This window comes from Acomys minous, assembly GCF_964271855.1.
Source record: "Acomys minous genome assembly, chromosome: 12".
Classification (NCBI taxonomy): domain Eukaryota; kingdom Metazoa; phylum Chordata; class Mammalia; order Rodentia; family Muridae; genus Acomys; species Acomys minous.
Window position 1 is genome coordinate 113,195,323 of NC_140493.1, and position 17,801 is coordinate 113,213,123.

The 17,801-nt window shown below is 50.5% G+C and overlaps 1 protein-coding gene and 1 long non-coding RNA gene across 2 annotated transcripts in view; both read left to right on the forward strand.

Moving 5' to 3' along the window:
• TBCD (tubulin folding cofactor D) overlaps positions 1-17,801 on the forward strand; it is a 164,633-nt gene that overhangs the window by 133,098 nt on the left and 13,734 nt on the right. Inside the window, exons 24-33 of the mRNA XM_084750246.1 lie at positions 2,286-2,348; positions 3,123-3,199; positions 4,405-4,486; positions 6,230-6,348; positions 8,040-8,131; positions 8,775-8,915; positions 15,405-15,488; positions 16,396-16,554; positions 16,628-16,766; positions 17,010-17,131. Coding sequence (XP_084606372.1) covers positions 2,286-2,348; positions 3,123-3,199; positions 4,405-4,486; positions 6,230-6,348; positions 8,040-8,131; positions 8,775-8,915; positions 15,405-15,488; positions 16,396-16,554; positions 16,628-16,766; positions 17,010-17,131 — 1,078 coding nt within the window. The remainder of the gene's footprint in view (positions 1-2,285; positions 2,349-3,122; positions 3,200-4,404; positions 4,487-6,229; positions 6,349-8,039; positions 8,132-8,774; positions 8,916-15,404; positions 15,489-16,395; positions 16,555-16,627; positions 16,767-17,009; positions 17,132-17,801) is intronic.
• On the forward strand, positions 8,922-12,752 carry LOC311579583. The gene is made up of 3 exons (XR_014773199.1): positions 8,922-9,071; positions 9,160-10,351; positions 10,404-12,752. It is a non-coding gene; the product is annotated as an uncharacterized lncRNA (long non-coding RNA).

Below are 17,801 nucleotides of genomic sequence, written 5' to 3' on the forward strand. Positions count from 1 at the left end.
CTGGTGACCAGCAAGTCTTCCGCTCCAGTAGGGTGTCTTCACTGGGGTTTCTGTGGCCTCCATGGGCTCTGGGCTTTTGTGTCCTAAAGTTGCCCCTGGGGTCCCTGGTACCTGTGTGGCCTCTAGGACAGCAGGCAGGGTTGTAGGGCAGGCAGTGAGCACAGGGCATGGGTTGCAGTTTACAGCTGTTGGCTGTGCTTTCAGGGGAGTCGCAGGCAGGGGTTTGGGACGCGGGTCTGACGTGGTGTCTCTGACGTCAGGTGGGAAATGGGGCCTTCGGTTGGTATTTTATCTGCTCCCTGGCACCTTCAGATTTCTGAAGCAGGTTTCATTCCATGTCACAGTGGGACTTCAGAGTGTTTCTAACTGCTAGGTGGCTGGGTTTTGTAGCTTTTGCATTAAAATAAGACAGAAATGAAAGGAAACATGTTGTCTCTATGTGGAAAGTATATTAAAAATTCATGGACAAAATTGAGTTACACAGTATGAGTGGTACATATCGATGCATGTATTTCCTATGTAGTAGAAAGGCCCTTAGAAATGGTCAATTAAAATAAGTAGTTTGTGGGAGGATTCGGGGCAGGCCAGGTTCCCTGTGAACTGCTGGCTGGGAGACACCAATTCATGTGTGGGTCGCAGGAGTTCGTTTTTCAGGTTTTCCTCATCCGGTGTAAAGATGTGAGGCAAGGGTTTTCTTTGCTAGAACATGAAGTGTTAGTGACAGGCACAGGCCAGGGTGTCCCATTGAGTAAAGGTGTGGTGGTTTCTTTATCTTGTCGTTTGCGGAGTGGGTTTAACTTGGAAGTGTACCCAGTCTCTTCTCTGCACCCTAAAATTTACTGAGTGGATAGGCAGTTTTATTCCTGAGGTGTGTGTACAGCCACCTGGTAGTGTGAGGGGCTGGTTACAGAGCATATGCAGTTAGGAGGTATAGATTGTGAGGGGCTGGTTACAGAGCATATACAGTTAGGACGTATAGGGTCTGAGGGGCTGGTTACACAGCATATGCAGTTAGGACGTATAGGGTCTGAGGGGCTGGTTACACAGCATATGTAGTTAGGAGGTATAGATTGTGAGGGGCTGGTTACAGAGCATATACAGTTAGGACGTATAGGGTCTGAGGGGCTGGTTACACAGCATATGCACTTAGGACGTATAGGGTCTGAGGGGCTGGTTACACAGCATATGCAGTTAGGACGTATAGGGTCTGAGGGGCTGGTTACACAGCATATGCAGTTAGGACGTATAGGGTCTGAGGGGCTGGTTACAGAGCATGCTGTTAGGACGTATAGGGTCTGAGGGGCTGGTTACACAGCATATGCAGTTAGGACGTATAGGGTCTGAGGGGCTGGTTATACAGCATATGCAGTTAGGACGTATAGGGTCTGAGGGGCTGGTTACAGAGCATATGCAGTTAGGACGTATAGGTTGTGAGGGGCTGGTTACACAGCATATGCAGTTAGGACGTATAGGGTCTGAGGGGCTGGTTACACAGCATATGCAGTTAGGACGTATAGGGTCTGAGGGGCTGGTTACACAGCATATGCAGTTAGGACGTATAGGGTCTGAGGGGCTGGTTACACAGCATATGCAGTTAGGACGTATAGGGTCTGAGGGGCTGGTTACAGAGCATATGCAGTTAGGACGTATAGGGTCTGAGGGGCTGGTTACACAGCATATGCAGTTAGGACGTATAGGGTCTGAGGGGCTGGTTACACAGCATATGCAGTTAGGACGTATAGGGTCTGAGGGGCTGGTTACACAGCATATGCTGTTAGGAGGTATAGGGTCTGAGGGGCTGGTTACACAGCATATGCAGTTAGGAGGTACAGAGAAGTGGATGCTGTGCTGCCTTTTATTTGGTCATGGAGAGAAGACCACGGAATGGCGCTGCACACTCAGCTGGGTCTTTTCTCCTTTGGGAAGCTTCTCTAGAAACTCTCACAGACTAACTCCAATACAGTCTCGGTTATCCCAGTGCCAAGCTAGGCTAAGGTGCTCTGCCACCGAGCCATCCCTCAGTCTTAAAATGTGTTCTTAACCTTTTTTGGCTCTCGGGGTCACTCACACTGTTAAGGGGTTCCCCAAGCTTGTGTCCAGCACAGGTCTGCAGTGTCTTCTTTCTGGTTTCCATCTGGGCCTGAACATGCTTTTGGCCTGGCCAGCCTGAGAGGCGGGTGGGAAAGTTCTGTACTGGCTATGCACTGTCTGAGATACAGTGAAGTCAGCTAAAAGACACTTTTGGAAAATAATGTGTGATTTTTTTTTCTTTTTCTTTTCCCTAGTGTGTATCTTAATAGAGAACTTGTCACGTTCCAGAATGCCCTTTAAAGGTGACCCCGTCATTGGTAGGTGCTTTCCTAACAACACAAATAACATCTTACACTGTTACTCAAATTACAGAGCAGGAGATGAACTTGCTGGGGTGGGTGGGTTAGGGTTGTAGAGAAAGAGTCACAGCATTTGCGTTGCGTGTCTTGGAATTGCTGCAAATTCCTGCCACCCTCTTCCAGAAGGAAGGACGAGTTGGCACTCTCAGCTGTGCTCTGCCTGTCGCCATTGTACCCAGTCCCCTCCCAGAAAAATGGAAGTGTAGGTGACCAGGTACTTACTACTGCCTCAGTGGCCCTTACTGCTGTACAGAGGGCTGTCCTCCCCAGACCTGCCCTACCCTAGTCTAAAGTTACTCATTTTATTTAGCTGAACAGGAGGAGAACATCTCCAACTCACTTATTGGATGTAGTTGAGTTGAAGATGGGTTTAATTTGTGAGGGACCAGGAGAGATTGTCTGAGGGAAAGAGATAGGAAAAGATCAGTGAAGCTTGCAACGATAAACAAAGCAAAAGTTCCCAAACACACTGTTCAGTCTTTGGTGTACGGCGAATAGCATTTTCTGCACAGTGGTAGTGGCGGCAGGGTGCTGGGGAACTGGCTGTTAGCAGCCTGCGGTGGGCTTCCTCCTGGGGCTGGGGCCCTTGGACCTTTGTGTAGTCAGAAGAATGTTTGCTCGAGAGTTTCTCCAGGATGCTAGAGGTCACCTCTGCTCTAAGACTACAGGAGATGTTTGTTCTTAAACGTCAGCTGAGTGTTCTGAGGTGGGTGGTCTTTGCTCTTTCGGCAGATGGCTGGCAGTGGCTGATAAACGACACTCTCAGGAGTCTTCACCTTGTGTCAAGCAGAACTAGACAACAGATGAAGGTATGCTAAGCTGGATCTCTTTCCCCTGTGCACAGTAACACTGACGCTTTCTGCAGTGTCTCTCCGCAGCCCTTAAATGCACTAACCGACAGTGCAGAACACCATCATTGGGCCCGATGGTTTACTCAGGCAGCCTAGAATGACCAATGGTGACCAGAAACCTTGCTCTTTACTACACTTTCTGTCTTTACCAAAATCCTTCTCTCTGTTTTGATGGTAACGGTTTGCTTGGGCACGCCTGTAGGGTAGATTTGGAAACTATTCATGTGAAGACGAGAAAAATACAAACGAGACTGTGCTTGAACGACTAGATGTTAGGGCTGATGTTCATGTTTTGGGATCAGATGGCCTTGAAAAAGCAGAAATGTGACATATAACACATTTTTTAGGCAGTAAACTATAATTACTGATGTTTTGGAACAGCAGTGGTGTGCCAGAGGAGTGAAAACACACTCATGTTTACGTGGGCCCTGCCACCCTGTGTCCCGTCTTCCTGGGGGGAACTTGGAGACCTCGTGGTTGATGTCTCAGAATTTTCTTTTAAAACACACTCCATCATCACTTCCCAGCAGCCATGGTGCTGATAGTGTCTGCTGCTCAGCTGTACATGCAGCCTCTGTGCTCATCCTGCCTCTCAGGTCCTTCCTCCTTGGTTTTGGGGAGGGGTTGAATGGCAGGCTTGGATTGAGTTGGAGTCATCTAGTGCAGGTGTGGGGGTAGAGAGCCACGGGATTGTGACACCACCCCCCATCTGTGTGACACGGTGTCATCTTTCCTCCACCGAGGTTACTGAGCTGAGGTTGGTTCCTAACCCTGAGTTTGGGCCGCCTCTGGGCCTCCCATTCCCTACACCAGGTTCCACCCGCGCTGCCTCCGGCCCTTGTCCACCTAAGCAGCTCACTCTCTTCCCACATTGCTTCTGCTGGGAAGGGACACACTCTTCTGTCTTACCAGCTGCCGTATTAGAATACATAGAAAGTGTACTGTATGGAAGGAGTAAAGAGTTCTTACTTTAGGTTTATTAGGGAATTTAACCTAATTGACATATTTGACAAGTGCTGATGAAGGCTTTGTAAGAGAAGCCAGAGTGTGGCAGTGACATGCTTTGCCTTTTTTTTTTTTAACATAATCACTGTGCCCCACTGCAGTGACCCACGCGTCTGTGGCTCAGATGTATTTTTCACTCATGTTCTCTTTTGTTCTAGGAGGTGGCTGTCTCTGCCCTGGCCGCCCTCTGCTGTGAATACTACACGAAGGAGCCTGGGGAGGCAGGCTTTCCCGTCGGGGGTGAGTGCGCTGTATGCTGGGCTAAGGCAGGGAGCCACAGTATAGACCGGGCCTGGGTGAGGCCGGGAGGCTTGGGCTGCGTTGGCCAGTGGAAGCAACCCTGTCTGGTCACCTTTCTGGAGTTAATCTCCCAGGACCCAACTCATGCCAGGCAACTGAGCTACAGAAAGAGAGGGGCTTGGTTACACAGGAGCCTTCCCAAAGCTCCTCCTGAGCTACGTGGGTTCAGGACGTGTCCTTAGATCCATCCAGATGGCACAGCTGCCTAAGGAAGCATCTTTTTGTTGTTTTTGTTTTTCGAGACAGGGTTTCTCTTGTAGTCCTGGACTCGGTTTGTAGACTAGGCTGGCCTCAAATTCACAGAGATCCCCTGCCTCTGCCTCCTGAGTACTGGGATCACAGGTGTGTGCCACAGCACCCTGCTCTAAGGAAACAGCTGTGGTGCACGCCTGTAATCTTAGTACTCAGGGAGGCAGAGGCAGGCGGATCTCTGTGAGTTCGAGGCCAGCCTGGTCTACAAAGGAGTCCAGGACAGCCAGGGATACACAGAGAAACCCTGTCTTGAAAAAACAAACAAACAAACAAACAAACAAACAAAGTCTTTGTTTTTATTTTACACGTATGGGTGTTTTGCCTGCGTGTGTGTCTGTGTATTGCTTTGTATGCATGGTGCCCACAGGGGCCAGAAGGTGTTAGCCCCCCTGGAAGCAGGGTTAAGGAGGGCTGTGAGTCAACGACGGACTTTAAAGTAGTAAGTATTCCTTGACCACAGGCAGTTTTGTGCAGAGATAGTAACATTATATGTAGTCTGTCTCTCAAAGGTAGTGCGACAGTGTCAATTTACTTTTCATGTCACATCTGTCTGGAAATAAATGGTGTCCCTAAGTATCCATTGGTATGTTGACGCGTGGGTAGACTAGGAAGCGGCTTTCCCCCCACATAGCTACCGAAGAGAATTTGCCCTGGAACGTGTGAATTGAGGGTGTTACACTTTTCTGCCCCCAAGCCTGAAGATGGATAGAGTCTATTTCCAGGGTTTCAGTGACTGATCTTAGCAGCCCGTGAGGATGGCATCGGGCCCCTCTACAGCTCAGCAGCGTTGAAAGAGAACAGAGCTGCATACTCACCCTGCCCAGAGCCCCTAGCGTCTCGGTTTCTGTTTCTCTTTTGAGATCTGCTGCACCTGTGGCCCCGTGTGCTTGAGCAGCATTGACACTGTGTGCTCTGCCCCCTTCCTGCCCCAGGATTGCTCAGTCGGTGTCCCAGAGCTTTGCTGTCAGCTCTGAACTGCCTTCTCTCCTTTCTTAGTGTTTACCGCAAACATTTATGCTCTTAGTAAAAGTGAGAGTTCTGAATGTGTCTGCTATTCTTATAACCGTCTCAAATTTATTTCTCTAATAATGAAGCCATGTAGTTAAAATTTATTATGAAAGCCGGTACTGCAGGTCTGTCATCCCCGCTGAGCTACCAAAGCTTTCAGTCCATGGGGAGGGCACAGCATTGTGAGTCCAAGATCAGTTTGGCTGAAATAGAGAGACTATGTCCCAAGCAAACGAGCATAAGCACAAAGAAAAAATGTTAAGGAACCCTTAAAACCACCTTAAGAAATGTTCTTGCATCTTATATATTACTTGGAAGTTCTGTCTGCATCAGAGCATCGCCTTGGCTTACCCGATGCATCCAGCTTGCATTTCTAAGGGTACTACTAGACAGGGGCCACTCCTAATATCTCTTTCTTTTCAGAGGAGCTGATTCCACAGTACCTCGCTGAGCTCCAGAGCCCAGAGGAGATGACCCGTTGTGGCTTCTCCTCAGCCTTGGGTGCCCTCCCAGGCTTCCTTCTCAGGGGTCATCTGCAGCAGGTGAGGGGTACCAACCGCACGCAGGTGCACAGATGTAAGGGGCTGGCAGCTGGTCTGCACACCTCTGGCTGGGAAGGGATGCCAGGCAGGAGCCTGTGTGGCTATGTAAGGGAGCGCCTGCTGGACCTAGACGCCAGTATGTGGGCTAATCTGCTCTTGCAAGACATACTTAGCTGTGCTGTTTGCAGGGTGGGAAGGCAGTGTCTGCGGAAAGTATGGCGGCCTGGATGGGAAGACAGTAGCTAGAGCCTTGAACAAGTCTTCTATTCCTATAACGTCTTGATTTACTTCCCTAACAATGAAGTTGTGTAGTTGAAATTCTGTGTGCCTTAGGTGCCCTGTTGTAGTTATGGTGGGAGGTAGTCTGGGTGTGGGTAGAGGCTGCCAGCCCCATGTCTGTGCCTGCGCCTCAGAAGAATATATCGTATATTACTGTTTTGCTTCCTTTTGGGGCACTCCTAGTAAGGCAGTGGCAACCTGGATAGAGCAGGGTGGTCTGTGCTCTGCCCTGTCAGGTGCCAAGTGGACCTCTTAGTCTTAACAGACCCCTCATCCAGCCCCTGTGATCTCAAAAGGCCAAGAGATATTTCCTCTGCTGGATCGACTTGAGAGGCTTGTTCATTTCTTACGGCTGGGTTCCCACCCCGGGTGCCTCACAAGGCACGCTCTGCCTCCCTCAGTGTCGTTTTCTCACACCGTGTGGTCTGCTCTCTGCCCATTGTCCGTCCTTCTCAGTACCCTGTGTCACTTGTCCTTGTCCAAGCTCTGGTCATCCTTTCCGCCTGGCTCTGGAGACTTTCCTTTCCCCACTTACTTAATCCATTAGCTCATGCACTTTTTTCCTCTGGGTTGAAACACCAGGCTTGGTCATGCCAACTCACCCCCTGGCCACACAGGCAGGGCTGCAGCGAGACAAACTCTCAACGTTTGCTTCTACCAGTTGGTGCCTTGACGGTGTGCTGAGTCTGCCTCTTACCCTTGTACAGTCCTAGCTAGCTGTCATAACAACTGAACTCACCATGGGCTTTATCTAGTGGAAATGTGGGTAAAAATGAAAGAGATTTGAGAACTGAACTGTTAGTTCAAGAAGTAACAGCCCTGGGCCTGTGAGGCGGCTCAGTGAATACGATCACTTGCTGGACAAGCCTGGGGATCCAAGTTTGACCTTAGAACTTGTGTAAAGGTTAGGACCAACTCCACAATGTCCTCTAGCAGCCTCCACATACAGGCTGCAGCGTATCTGATGGTGTACGTGAGGGTGGGATAGGGTATTACTGCTCAGCCGTTGTTGGAAGCAAAATGCCAACTGTCCCCTGTCCAAGATGGGAAGGTCTTGTAGGGGTGAGGCCAGACCTGGAGCAGTCGCTGGGTTTGGGTGCAGCAGAGGGGAGGCTGTGGGATGATTGCTTTTCCTTTGTCCTTCCAGAAATGAGGCAGGGCATGTTGACTTGTGTAAGAGGTGGCTCCTGTGAGCTGCCTAACAAGCCCCACTATGCCTATTGTGTCCTGTGGCTACAGAGCCACATCTCTGTCTGAAACAGAAGTGTGTTGACAGCCACAACTGGTGGTACACATGCAACACTGAGATGGTGAGACAGGAGGGTTTTCAAGTTCAAGGCCAGCTGAGACTGTCTAAAAAATGTGTTTACTTTGTAACTGATAACTCCTTTTGGGGACCCTTTTGCCCCCAGGTTCTCTCAGGTCTGAGAACAGTCACCTGTACTTCTCCCAAGGATGTGAGCTTTGCTGAGGCCAGGAGAGACAGTCTGAAGGCAATCTCAAGGTGAGCCTCTGGCCTGGCAGGTGGGCCCCACATGGGTTATCTACCAGGCCAGCACACAGTAGAAATGTGTTTTGCTATTTTTTGTTTTATAGTTTCTTCCCTTTCAGAGCACTGTCAGGGCACATTTGCATCTTCACTTGAAAACCACCTCCGAAACAGGAACAGTGGTTTGAGGATAGCCCTGGCAACACTGAGGCCTCTGAATCCAAACACAAACCAAACCGTCACGTAGGCCGTGGGAGCAGCACAGAGGCAGTGCTTGTTTAGCGTGTAGAAGGCTGTGGGGACTGTGCCTCACCTTGAGGCTGGCAAAGGGAGCAATGAATCTCGTGTAGATGCAGTGTGTAGGGCCATGTCTGTCTCCTCTGGCTCCCTGTGGCCCTGCAAATCTGTTCACTCCTCTGACTTACCCCAGCAGCATTAACTTTTTTTTATCAGGCTGGAAGACAGAAAGAGCCAGCTACCTTGCAGACTGTGGGGGCGGTGAAGGTGACTTCACAGCGAGCACCATTCTGCACCTGCAGTGGAGAGGGTGCTCTGGGCCCCCGAGGCTGCCCCTGAGGCTCCCTGGCCACGCTGAATGACACTTCAGGCCATCCAGATGTGAAGGATGAGCTCACAGACACGCATATTTTAATTTCAGAATTTGCCAGACAGTTGGTGTGAAAGCAGAGGGGCCTCCAGATGAAGTCATGTGCAAGGAGACCATCTCTGAGGTGTATGCAGCGCTGCTGGGCTGCATGAGTGACTACACCACAGACAGCAGAGGGGACGTGGGAGCCTGGTAAGGACAGTTCTGTTCGCAGTCTGACTCCCTGCTGTCCTATGACTGTTCTGAGATAGGAGGGGCCATAGCATCTCATGGTACCCAGGACTTGAGACAGTAGGCATTAAGTCACTGGAGAAACTCTCACGGGAGCTGTCAGCGCTGACGTCTCAGGTGAGCAGCAAGGAGCTTGTGCTTTCCTGCTCTGTTGTTCAGGCATCCAATCCTTTGTGCCTGATTGCCTCTCCTCCTCCTCCTGTAGGGCAAGTTTCTTGCCCAGGTGGCAGAAGCACCTTTTGAGAGAAAGGACGGTGACTGCTGCCGTTGTCTGAGACAACAGCTGTGCCAGTCGCCTCGCACTCCCTCCTGGTGGCTGAAGGCCATGTTGTGAAGAGTTCAGGAGTTTATAGAAGACGGCACCGTGACTGTGATCAAAACACGAGGGCGTGTCATCCCTGTATAGGATGTTCCAGACTCCATTTTTAACATGCTCATCCTGCCTCTTCGTTTTCCCTTTCTCTCACGCTGGGTGCCCAGCCAGTTGTTTCTTCTCACATCCCGTTGCCTAGCTGGTTACCCCGTTTTACAGATCGTTTGGAAGATCCCCTATGACCTCACATTCCAGAAACTCAGGCGCTTGTCGCATGTCAAACAGGTCCTGAAGGGCCCTTTGTTTTGTACAACTTGCTGCTGCTGTGGTGCTTTTCTTTGGTTGTGTGACTGCTGTCAGGCCACGCTCTGCTCCTGATGGTTCTCCACCAGTGAGCGCACTCAATAGTTTTGAATGTCGTGTAACATTAGCAGTTAATTTGAGTTTGCACGTGTCTTTCCAGTGTCTGTTTGTTGGCATTTCCTGTATTCTCCTTCATGGTAAGCGTCTTCCTCCTCCCTAGGACATCTGCCTTCAGGTCCATCGGCTGCTGTGCATTGAGTTGTCTGCATATTATGTGTAGACACACGAAGGGCTTCCCCGTCTCGTCAAAGCTTTGAGGGACCCTATGGCCGTTTCTCACCTTGCCAAGCTCCCCCCTGCCACAGCTCAAGTGTGGCTGCACAGCTGCAAGGCATCCCCACCTAGCTCTGTTCTTGCAGTGTCTCTCAGCAAGATGCTTCTCAGGAATGGCTCCTTTGGTCTGACCTTCAGGGTTCCTCATTGGCGATGGCCATCTTGTCTTGCCAGAAACTTCTTAAGCCTGGCTGTCTTCCTCCTTAAGAAGGGTCTGTCTTCTTGGTTGTGGCTTGTCATGTGGGCTAGAGCGCCTTGGCCTTTGTTTTCTGTGCAATCCCTTCCAGAATGTACCATGGGCTTTACAGCAGGCAGTAGTAGCCTATGGTGACATTGTGAGCCCAGCCCACAGGTGGCCAGTAACCTGAGTCTGTGATAGACATTGACAGGTCCTAGGTGTCTTCTTTGTGCCCTCTCTATTCCTTCTTGCAGTTCAAGACTAAAAAGGGTGAGTTTTGTGTGTTAATAAGCATCTATTTGCCCTGTACAGGGCACTGAAGAACAATTCCACCTATGTCTAGCTTAGTGGCTCTACTGAACTTACTTACAGGAGCATAGGTAAGGGGTTACTTACTTACAGGAGTACAAGTAAGGGGATACTTACTTACAGGAGCATAGGTGAGGGGTTACTTACTTACAGAAGCATAGGTGAGGGGTTACTTACTTACAGGAGCATAGGTGAGGGGTTACTTACAGGAGCATAGGTGAGGGGTTACTTACTTACAGGAGCATAGGTGAGGGGTTACTTACTTACAGGAGCATAGGTGAGGGGTTACTTACTTACAGGAGCATAGGTGAGGGGTTACTTACTTACAGGAGCATAGGTGAGGGGTTACTTACTTACTTACAGGAGCATAGGTGAGGGGTTACTTACTTACAGAAGCATAGGTGAGGGGTTACTTACTTAGAGGAACATAGGTAAGGGGTTACTTACTTACAGGAGCATAGGTGAAGGATTACTTACTTACTTACAGGAGCATAGGTGAGGGGTTACTTACTTACAGGAACATAGGTAAGGGGTTACTTACTTACAGGAGCATAGGTGAGGGGTTACTTACTTACAGGAACATAGGTAAGGGGTTACTTACTTACAGGAGCATAGGTGAGGGGTTACTTACTTACAGGAGCATAGGTGAGGGGTTACTTACTTACAGGAGCATAGGTAAGGAGTTACTTACTTACAGGAGCATAGGTAAGGGGTTACTTACTTACAGTACAAGTAAGGGGTTACTTACATGGGTGACTCAAAGGCAGCCAAGTCACTGAAAAGCATCCCTAGCAGGGATGACAGCTCACAAAACTGCATCTCTGGAGACTTCTGCACAGCTTGTTGCAGCCCTGCCTGCTGAAGAGTCTCTTCTCCCAGGAATATTTACTGTTTTGATAATCTTGGGGAGAAAGCTCTATGGACCCTGCAGTATTCTGAGCTTCCTGAGCAAGGCTTACACACACCCCGCCCCTTCCAAAGCAATTTCAGTTTTGAGTAAATAGTTAGACAACCATGTGTCTCTTTCAGTCTGCCTGGCACTGAGACACCCTTTAGAGCAAAGCAGAAAGGACCAGTGATGGAGCTTCTTCAGACCTGGTCCTTAGGACCTCACTCCTGTGCTATGTCTTCTGTCTTAGCTTGCTCTGCAAAGGGTGGGCCTCCAGGATTCTGCTCCTTGGGGGTCAGTGCAGAATTACTGGTCGTGAATGGTGTAATTCCAGACACTAGCCTTTTTCTTTCTTTCTAACAGTATCTTTAGTTAATTAATTAAATCTCCGTACACCCTGATCCCAGCCCCCTCCCTCCTCTCCTCCCAGTTCCTCCCTCATGCACCCCTTTCCCCATTCCCATCTCCTTAGAGAAGGAGAGGCCCCCCAAAGGGTATCAACCCACTCTGGCACCTCAAGTCGCAGCAGGACTAAGCGCATCCGCACCTACTGATGCCTGACAAGGCCACCCAGCAATGGGAAAGGGATGCAGAGGCAGGCAACAGTCAGAGACAGCCCTGCTCCCATCGTTAGGGGACCACATGATGACCAAGCTGCACATCGGCTACACAGGTGTAAGGGGTCTAGGTCCTGCCCATGCTTGCTCTTTGGATCAGGTATGAAAAGAGCCAGGGGTGGGGGGCCTCTCTGGGACAGGGGAGGTTCTGGGGAGTCCATGGGGTGACCCTAGATGAGACTCCTGGAACTGGGGGACAAAGAGCCTGGAGCAGCCACTTCCTGTAGCCAGGTGGGACTTCCAGTGGAGGGATAAGGACATCAACCCATGAAACCTTCGACCCACAATCTGTGCTGCCCACAAGAAGTGTAAGGGGCAAAGGTGGGGCAGAGATTGAGAGAACGGCAAACTGATGACTGCCCAGCTTGAGACCCACCCCGTGGGAGAGAGCCAGCCCCTGCCACTGTTAAAGAGACTCCGCTATGCTAGCAGACAGGAGCCTAGCATAGCTGTCCACTGAGAGGCTTCATCCAGCAGCTGATGGAAACAGATGCAGAGACCCACAGCCAAACAACAGGCAGATCTCGGGGGGCTCTGTGGAAGAGTGGGAGGGAGGATGGAGGGAGCCGGAGGAGTCAAGGACACCACAAGAAGAGCTACAGAGTAAACTAACCTGGGCCCATGGGGGCTCACAGAGACTGAACCACCTACCAAAGAGCATGCATGCTGATTCCTTACACTGCTTTAAAAAAACAAAAGCAAACAAACGAAACTTTCTCTTTTTTTTTGAGCTTTTAATTACATAAATTATTCTCTTCTTTCATCTCACCAAACTCACAGACCTTTCCCTTTGCTCTTTCAAATTCATGCCTTCCCTTTTCATTAGTCACTGTTAGTGCACTGTGTGTGTGTGTGTGTGTGTGTGTGTATGCGTGCGTGCATGTGTGTGTGTATGTGTGCGTGCGTGTGTGTGTGTGCGTGCGCACGTGAGTGTGTGTGTGTCTCCCACTCCCAGCATTCCTTAGTTGCCTGCAGTTCGTGTTTAGATTTGATCCTCCAGGCTTCACCCACCCCGTGCACTTAGCACATCTGTTGTTCTTGTTCAGCTCAGCTTTGGGCAGTGACAGGTGTAGGAGACACAACCCCTCAGCGCAGTCCTGTTCCATCTTTCTGCCTCCTCTTCCTTGAGGCTTAGAGGCTCCCATTGTATTGCAGCTGTTCAGCTAGGACTTGGCTCTGCAGCCTGCACCTTGATTGGTTGTGACTTTCTGTGACATCTTTCCTGTTGCAAAGAGAAGTCTCCTTGGTGAGGTGTGGTGTCTGTGTGAGCTGCTAGTTACCCACACAGGAGGGTAGCAGAACAACAGGAAGGAGTCAGGAAAGGTCATGTGGAATTATACAAAAATATCTGTAACACATGTAAGCTGGTATGTAAATATACACGTATCGTTTAAATAAAGTTTCCCCTTTATTTAAAGGGCTGACAGTGTTCTCTCCAAGGGCCAAAGACCATGTAACTCACGAGAAGCCCTCTTGAGTTGTTAGTCAGGGCTGAGCTACCACAGGCTATTGCTGTCACCCTTGGTTGCCCCAGAGCTGGGAGGAATGAGATGACCCCAGCCTGCCCCGCCACAGTCCTAACGAACCCCAACCACCTTCAGTATGACGTGATAACCCTGGCACATACACCTCTTAATTCAGCAGCATCTAGACTTTTCTCAGAGATTCCAATTGTTTTTTTAATTCCTTTTCATTTATTTTTCTCTATATTCATATATTTTCAGATATGTTTATTGTAATAAAGACTGTACATTTTGTCAGTCTGTTTTTGTTGTTTCTGTTATTTTTTGGTAGTATATTGTATTTACTATTTATTTAGCTTTTAATGGAAAGTCCTAAGTTGTAGTTAGATTGCAGGTCTTTGTGTTCTGTGGCTTTCTTTAGCAGGTGGTGACAGTGGCCAGCCAGATACCACTGAGCTCTTGTATGCTTTCATCCTCAGGTGAAGGGCTTTACAGAGAGGCCGCAGGCCGCATGCACCCGGTGCTATAGACTGGGCTCTGTCAGCGTTTCACTGAACTACCCTTGCGTTAGTGAGCATATCTGTGGTGTGATTTTTACCCAGGGGCTCTACCAAGAGGCTCAGGGCCCAGTTCTTGTCCCTATTCACGTGTCCAGCAAGCATAGCTTCTCCTCGTAGCTGGTTTCTGCTGTGTTGTTTGGAGCCACATGCTGTGTGCCACAGCTTGAGAGGCAGCAGGCAATATGAGAGAAATGTGCAGATTGCCCCAGTGTGTCTGTGTGTACTTTATAGTCGCGTATCTGTAGACCCTGCCACTTTCCCTTTACACACATACACCTGTGCCCCTCAGCACATTTCGCAGTCTACCACTCCTTCGTCCCCTGGTATTCGGAGGGCTCCCCCCCATCCTCTGGCCCTTTTTGCAGGTGTGTACCCCATTTCTCCCCAGCATGCTTTACAGCTCCCTCCACACATCCCCTGGCATTCATTACAGGTGTGTACCCCATTTCTCCCCAGTGTGCTTTACAGATCTCCTTCCACATGTCCCCTGGCATTCATTACAGGTGTGTACCCCATTTCTCCCCAGCATGCTTTACAGCTCCCTCCACACGTCCCCTGGCATTCATTACAGGTGTGTACCCCATTTCTCCCCAGCATGCTTTACAGATCTCCTTCCACACGTCCCCTGGCATTCATTACAGGTGTGTACCCCATTTCTCCCCAGTGTGCTTTACAGATCTCCCTCCGCACATCCCCTGGTGTTCACTGCAGGTGTGTGCTCCCCATGTCCCTGCAGCACACCTCCCCAGGCCTGCTTTGTGCCCAGTAACCCTCATCCGACCCTGGCCTGCACTCCTGTCTGTGAACTTCCTCTTGGAAGGGTCTGTGGGCCTCACAGCGGGAGCCTGGCACAGGCCATGGACGGAGGGTTTGTATCGTCTTTTCCTAACTTTGGCTGAAAGCGTCTGAACCCAGGACTAAATGGCTGCGTTTGCTCTGGAATTAGACCAGTTTTTTTTTCTTTGATATATATTAATGACAGACAGCTCTGTTTAGCAGGAAAGAAAGTCTAGGCTAGTTCCGAGTGTTGGTTGCTCTGTCTGCTTGCACATAGATATACTGCAGGGCCAGCTGCGCCTGGAGGAGGCTGTGGGCAGTCCCTGCTGTGATAGGGTGTGCACGCCTTAGGCCTTGCTGAGGCTTGTGCAGTCTGTTTTTAGGTGTTGAGAATGAATCCTCTTGCTTGACAGCGCGGGAGAGCCTGCCCCTCACCCCCAGTCAGAGGATTTAAGTGAAGGCTGTCTGTCAGCTGCTGGACTGCGCCTCTCCGACACTTTACACTGAAATGGGATTTCTGTAATCTCCGAAACTTTCCCCGTTTGGGCCTTCTGGAACTGAGCCTGTGTACAGCCAGTGGGAGGCTCAGGACTTTTTTCTCCCTCGTGGGTTGCTTGTAGAGCCTTTGCTTAGAGGACTTGATGGGCTGAGGGGACCAGGGCTTGGAAGCCCCACCACATATTGACTTTCTCGTGTTTCTGTCCACAGGGTCCGTGAGGCTGCCATGACCAGTCTCATGGACTTGACACTTTTGCTGGCACGCACAGAACCGACGTTGATTGAAGCCCACATGTGAGTACCTGAGGCCAGGTGTGGCTGACCTGGAGCCTCCATGCCTTCTCAGATAGCTGCCCTGACCTGTCCTGACGCTCCACAGTCTGTGGGACATGACCAGGCCCTCCTCCTGTCCCATGTCAGGACCCATAGCATATACACACTCCCTAACCCCGTATCAGGACCTCGCTTGATCTGGCCTGTTTGACAGCTTTAGAGCGTGAGGCTGTGGGGTTCTGTAGCTGAGGTTCATGCCAGGATGGTCTACCATCATTTGATCCAGCCCTTGCGGGTTTCAGCCTCTTCTGCCTCACTACTTGAGGCCATAAGTTCTGCCCTGTGCGTGCCGTACTTTCTCAGCCTGGCCTCTCATCCTTCCTGCAATACTGCCCCAAGAGCGTGTCAGCATTCATGTGTGTGTGCCTGTTACGTGGCTCCTGAGGTTCTGGGGTGGACAGGGTGCACTGTGCCCATCCTGGGTTGGTTAGTTCTATGTCAATATGGTATAAGCTAGAATTATTTGGAAAGAGGAAATCAATTGAGAAAACTGTCCATAAGACTGGCCTATAGGCACTTTCTTGGTTAATGATTTCTGTGGGAGGTTCCAGGTCACTGCGGTCAGGAAGTCCTGAGATCTCTAAGAAAGCAGGGTGAGCAAGCCATGGAGAGCGAGCTAGTAAGCAGCACACCTCCATGGCCTCTGTTTCAGCTCTGCCTCCAGCCTCGGCTTCCTGTAGTGATGGCGTGCAACCTGAGAGTTGTGAGCCTAAACAAACCCTTCCCTACCCAAGCTGCCTATGGTTGCTCTGTTGTATCATGGCAGTGAAGTCCCTAAGACACATCCTGCTGTGGCTCCAGCAGCTGCTGACGGTAAGGTGACCACATATTCCCAGGCTGGCCTCACACCTCTGCCCTCTGCTTGCAGCTGTGAGCGCGTCATGTGTTGCATTGCCCAGCAGGCGAGTGAGAAGATTGACCGGTTCCGTGCGCACGCTGCCCGCGTGTTCCTGACTCTGTTGCACTTCGACAGCCCTCCCGTTCCCCATGTCCCCCACCGCAGAGAACTGGAAAGTCTGTTTCCCAGGTACTGTCAGGTGTGGGTCCCCGCGTAGCCCAGTCCCTCCAAGCATGGCCCTGAGGAAGTCCCTTTCTTCCAGGTCTGGTGTGGCCACTGTGGACTGGAACGCACCTTCCCAGGCCTTCCCCCTCATCACCCAGCTCTTGGCACTGCCTACCTACAGATACCACGTCCTGCTGGGGCTGGCCGTGTCTGTGGGTGGCTTGACGGAGTCTACGGTGAGGAGGCATCTGGCTGTGCAAAGCCGGGGAGGCGGGGGACTCTTTCCAGAGGGCTCTGTCCCAGATGTGTGCAGTTTGCACGCTTACTGTCTCACCAGCCCAGCACCTGTAAGATCCTCGTGTCTCTGTAGTTTGCAGTCGGTTCTGTCTGGCCTCAAGCATTCACTCTCTGTAGCAGCCCTGGGGGACCAAGGTAGAAGCTGGCCATGCTGTGCCATAATACTGCTGTTTGGGTCATAGGTCAGACATTCTACACAGAGCCTCTTTGAGTATATGAAGCAGATTCAGAAGAATGCTCAGGCCCTGGAGAGCTTCAGCGAGACCCTCCTAAAGGTCTTTGAGGACAATCTCTTGAATGACAGGTAAGTGTGTCTTCAGGCTGGGGTGTGTACATGGTCCTGTGCCTTGGTCCTATCTCTACAGAGCCCAGGTTTCCCTGGGACACATCTGTCGTAGTAGACAAGGAGCAGGGCACAGCAAGCCGTCAGGCCCTGCAGCTCCCAGGTTCTAGCCTCAACACCCTGCCCTGGCATTCATTTCCTGCAGACCCTCTCCCGTGATGCACACTCGCACATATATTCTCTCTCTCTTTCTCTCTCTCTCTCTCTCTCTTTCTCTCTCTCTCTCTCTCTCTCTCTCTCTCTCTGTCTGTCTCTCTGTCTCTCTCTCTGTCTCTCTCTCTCTGTGTAGATGTAGAATACCAAGTTAAGTGGAACAAGGTTCTAGCCTGTAGGAATATTCCCCATCTTTTCTTGTATATAATAATTCCATTTAGATATAAGAAATCTGAAAGGTAACACATGATGTGGGGTGGGTCGTCCTTGAGATGTAAATACCACAAGTCCCTCCTTGTTCACCAGGGTTCCTTCTCAGGCCCCTCCCAGCTGCCCACACTGGCAAATTTGTAGAACTTCGTTTAAACAGACAGGCAGCGTAGTCACCTCTGTCTGTCCCTCTTGTTGCCCTGTCAGTGCCTGCAATGGGCAGGAACTGGTGCATTCCCTGCTGAAGGCCTTACCAACAGCCAGAGGG